At 42.7% G+C, this 3,556-nt stretch overlaps 1 protein-coding gene across 1 annotated transcript; it reads right to left on the bottom strand.

Annotated features, from left to right (window-relative positions):
- Positions 1–2,241: 2,241 nt before the first annotated feature.
- LOC150034396 (uncharacterized) lies at positions 2,242–2,868 on the bottom strand. The gene has a single exon (XM_090316708.1). It carries the CDS (start codon positions 2,866–2,868, stop codon positions 2,242–2,244), a length of 627 nt encoding a protein of 208 aa, XP_090172834.1.
- Positions 2,869–3,556: the final 688 nt, after the last annotated feature.

The raw sequence follows: 3,556 nt of genomic DNA on the forward strand, positions 1-3,556 counted from the left end.
CTCAATTGTGAGATAAAGAAATGGATAGCACAAGCCAGATGGTATTAGGCTTGACCATTGGACTGAAAGTCTCAAAGTAATCAATGCCATAATCTTGGTTGAAGCCTTGAGCAACCAAACGAGCCTTGAAGCGAGCAATCTGACTTGGTGGAGTTTATTTGAGTTTGAACACCCACTTACTGCCAATTACCTTGCGATCCTAGGGCAGAGGTGCGAGAGACCATGTATTATTTCGTATGAGGGCTTCATATTCCTCAAGCATTGCTTGCTTCCATCTTGGATGAAGAAGAGCTTCCTTGTATGATCTTAGTTATGTTTTGTCCAAGTTAGTGACCACGGATAACCAAGCCTTTGGTTTAAAAATGCCCATTTTTTTATCGTGTAATCATGGGATGGTTATTAGTTGTGAGAGGGAGGGATTGTGGTAGGTCTGAAATGGTGGGAAGGGTCAGGTGTGGGGAAGTAGAGGGAGTTGGGAGGGGCAGAGTTGAGTGGTGGTGAAGGAGAGGAATGATGGAAGTTGATGGACTGGTTAAGGATTCGGGTGATTGAAGAAGATGGGCAGTAGGTTGGCTGGATGGTGTAGGTTAGAAGGATGGAGATGTGATGGAAGAAGGTAGATGGGGGGTATCATAGTGATGAACAATGTTACTTTGAGAATTGGCAGTAGCCTGATGTAAGGAGAAAGGGCTGAGGGGACTGATGGGAATAGGAATGGAAATGACAGGAGAAGAAGGAGGTGGAGAAAAAGTGATTGGTTGAGAGTTATCTAGGAAAGGAAAGGCAGATTCATTAAATACTACATGCCTAGAAACATAAATGCGACCTGTTGTGGGATGAAGACAGAGATATCCTCTGTGCAAAGAGGTATAGCCAAGAAGACGCATTCATGAGACCAGTATTGAAGTTTATGGTCATTAAACGGTCGAAGAAAGGGAAAACAGGTGCAACCAAATACTTTAAGAAACTAGTAATCAAGAGGTTTATGGTATAAGGTTTCATAGGCAGATTTTTTTGCAAGGAGAGGTGTGGATAGCCGATTGATAAGGTAGGTGGCTGTGTGGAAGGTGAAATGCTAGAAGGTATGTGGAACAGAGGAATGGGCAAGCATGGCTAAGCCGACTTCAACAACATGTCTGTTCTTTCGTTCGACAGTTCCGTTTGGTTGAGGTGTATAGGGACAAGATAGATGGTGGATTATGCCAAGTTTGTCTAGGATAGGTGAGAGAGCTTTGAACTCTCCTCCTCCATCAGTTTGGATTGATTTAATACTGGTGGAAAACTGATTGGATACCATTGTCTGAAACTTGAGGAAACAAGGGAGAACTTTTGATTTTACTTTTATGGTATACATCCAAGTAAATCGTGAGAAAGCATCAATAAACAATAAGAAATATTTGTCTCTATTTACTGAATTGATAGGGGAAGGACCCCATACATTGGCATAGATAATATCAAAGATAGAGGGTGGACGGGAAGTTGAAGAATGAAAAGGCAAACGGTGGCTCTTGGCCATTTAACAGTGCTTGCAGACTGATACATTTGTATTATTTTTGTACTTCAGTTTGCATTTAGACAAAATAGACTGAACTATTGGAGTGGAAGGGTGTCCTAAGCGACAATGCCACAAGGAAAAATCTGTGAGTGCTGAGATGAAGTCAGTTGGATGAGGGGAGGAAGTGGATGAGCTTGGAGCAGGTGGTGTGACAGAAAGCTTGTATAGGCCACGATCAAGTATGCCCCAGAGGAGTGGACTCTTAGTTTGAAGATCCTTCACAACAAAGGAGTCATGGAAAAACTAAACATAAGCGTGATTATCATAATATAAACGACTGCTAATTAGATTTAGAGAGATTGAAGATGTGTGAAGGACAGAGTGAAGATGAACTGGAGTATTAGATATAGAGGACAAAAAGTATGAAGAACCAGTGTAAGAGATAGGAAGAGACTTACCATTTCCTATGACAACTTGTTCACCACCATAATATGGAGTAGGTTGTTGGATGTTGGACACGTCAGGGGTCATATGATGAGTAGTTTCGGAGTCCATATACCGACCTTCATTTGGATGATTGGATTTTGGAGCAGGAAGCAGTGACATAGGATAAAGGTTGATTTAGGGTTGGTGTAGTTTGAGCAAAATGAGCTTGGGGAGGGTGAATGGTTCTGTATTTGGGGTTATCAATATTGTAGCAGGATAGGGTTGTATGGCCAAGTTTATTGCAGATTTGACATTGTGGCCTATTGGAGGAGTGTGATGGTTGATAGGGAGGGGGGTGGTCGTTGAGCTCGAGTAGGGGATCTAGGAAAGGTATGATCAGTAGCATTCATAGCAGAGAAAGGAAGGTTAAGGAGAATACCTAGAAGAAATGGAGGAGGTCTGAGGGATGATCTTGTAGTTTGTGGCCATTGAGGACGTCGATGTTGTAGAGAGAGATGAGCAACATTGGCTTGATTTTGTTGAAGTTGATCCATGGCAGATTGTGTTTCCAGCTGAGAGTCATATGCGATGAGCAAGCTGTGGACATCAGCGATGGAGGGGCGGTCAGTTCTGTTCTGAATGGAAGTCACAAAGGGGTTGTACTCATTTCCAAGGCCTTCGAGAATATATGCAAGATGATCACGATAAGATAGAGGTTCCCCAATAGCAGCAAACTTATCCACAATGTCTTTAATCTTAGCGAGGTATTGAGATACACTGATGCCATCCTTTCTCATTTTTTGAAGCTGAGAGCGCAGTCCCATAATCCTTGTTGTTGAAGATGATTCATAAACCGTTTGAAGCGCTTCCCAAATCTCCAATGTTGATCCGTACCCAACTATTTCACCCATTTTATCTTCGTTGAGAGAAGAGTAAAACCAGCTCATGATAGTACGATTACACTTCTACTAATAGGAGAAATGAGGGTTGAGTTGATTCTGCTGAGGATCGAGGTACTGCAATGGTTGGGGATAGGTTCCGTCAATGAAACTTTCAAGGTCGTAGCCCATGATTAGGTTGAGAAGCTGATTTTTCCAGAGAAGATAGTTTGAATCATTTAGTTTGACAGTAAGGGATTGAGACATATGAGGGAAGTTTGCTACGCGAGATTGCGAGGATGGAAGCGTGGAAAATGGATTGATCGGTACCTGATTTTGAAAAGAATGATAGGTGGAAAAACCGGCATACTGAGGGTGAAGGAGCGGTGGCGGAGGGCCATATTGAGGAGGGTAAAATGGGTTTCAAGCAGAGGGAGTGATGCGTTGAGTAGCAGGTGGGGTAAACGACGGAGAAGATATAGAGATGTTGGTTGGAGGTGGAACTATTGAATGAATGCCTGGGTTTGATGTCACTAGTAGAGTGGAATTTTCTTCAGTTGTTCTTGAGCTCGACGCCATAAAGAAGAACCGGATGCTTAAAGCTCTGATACCATGTAAACGATAGAGAGACAGAGACTAAACGATCGAGTCGAGAGACTGAACGATAGAGGCAGGAGACTACACAATAGAGACGGGAGAGTAAACGGCAGAAGAAAAGAAAAGAATTTAGTAAATGATCGGCCTTCCACGATGAATA

This window comes from Benincasa hispida, chromosome 8 (assembly GCF_027475165.1).
Source record: "Benincasa hispida cultivar pf3 chromosome 8, pf3_genome.v1.1, whole genome shotgun sequence".
Taxonomy (NCBI): domain Eukaryota; kingdom Viridiplantae; phylum Streptophyta; class Magnoliopsida; order Cucurbitales; family Cucurbitaceae; genus Benincasa; species Benincasa hispida.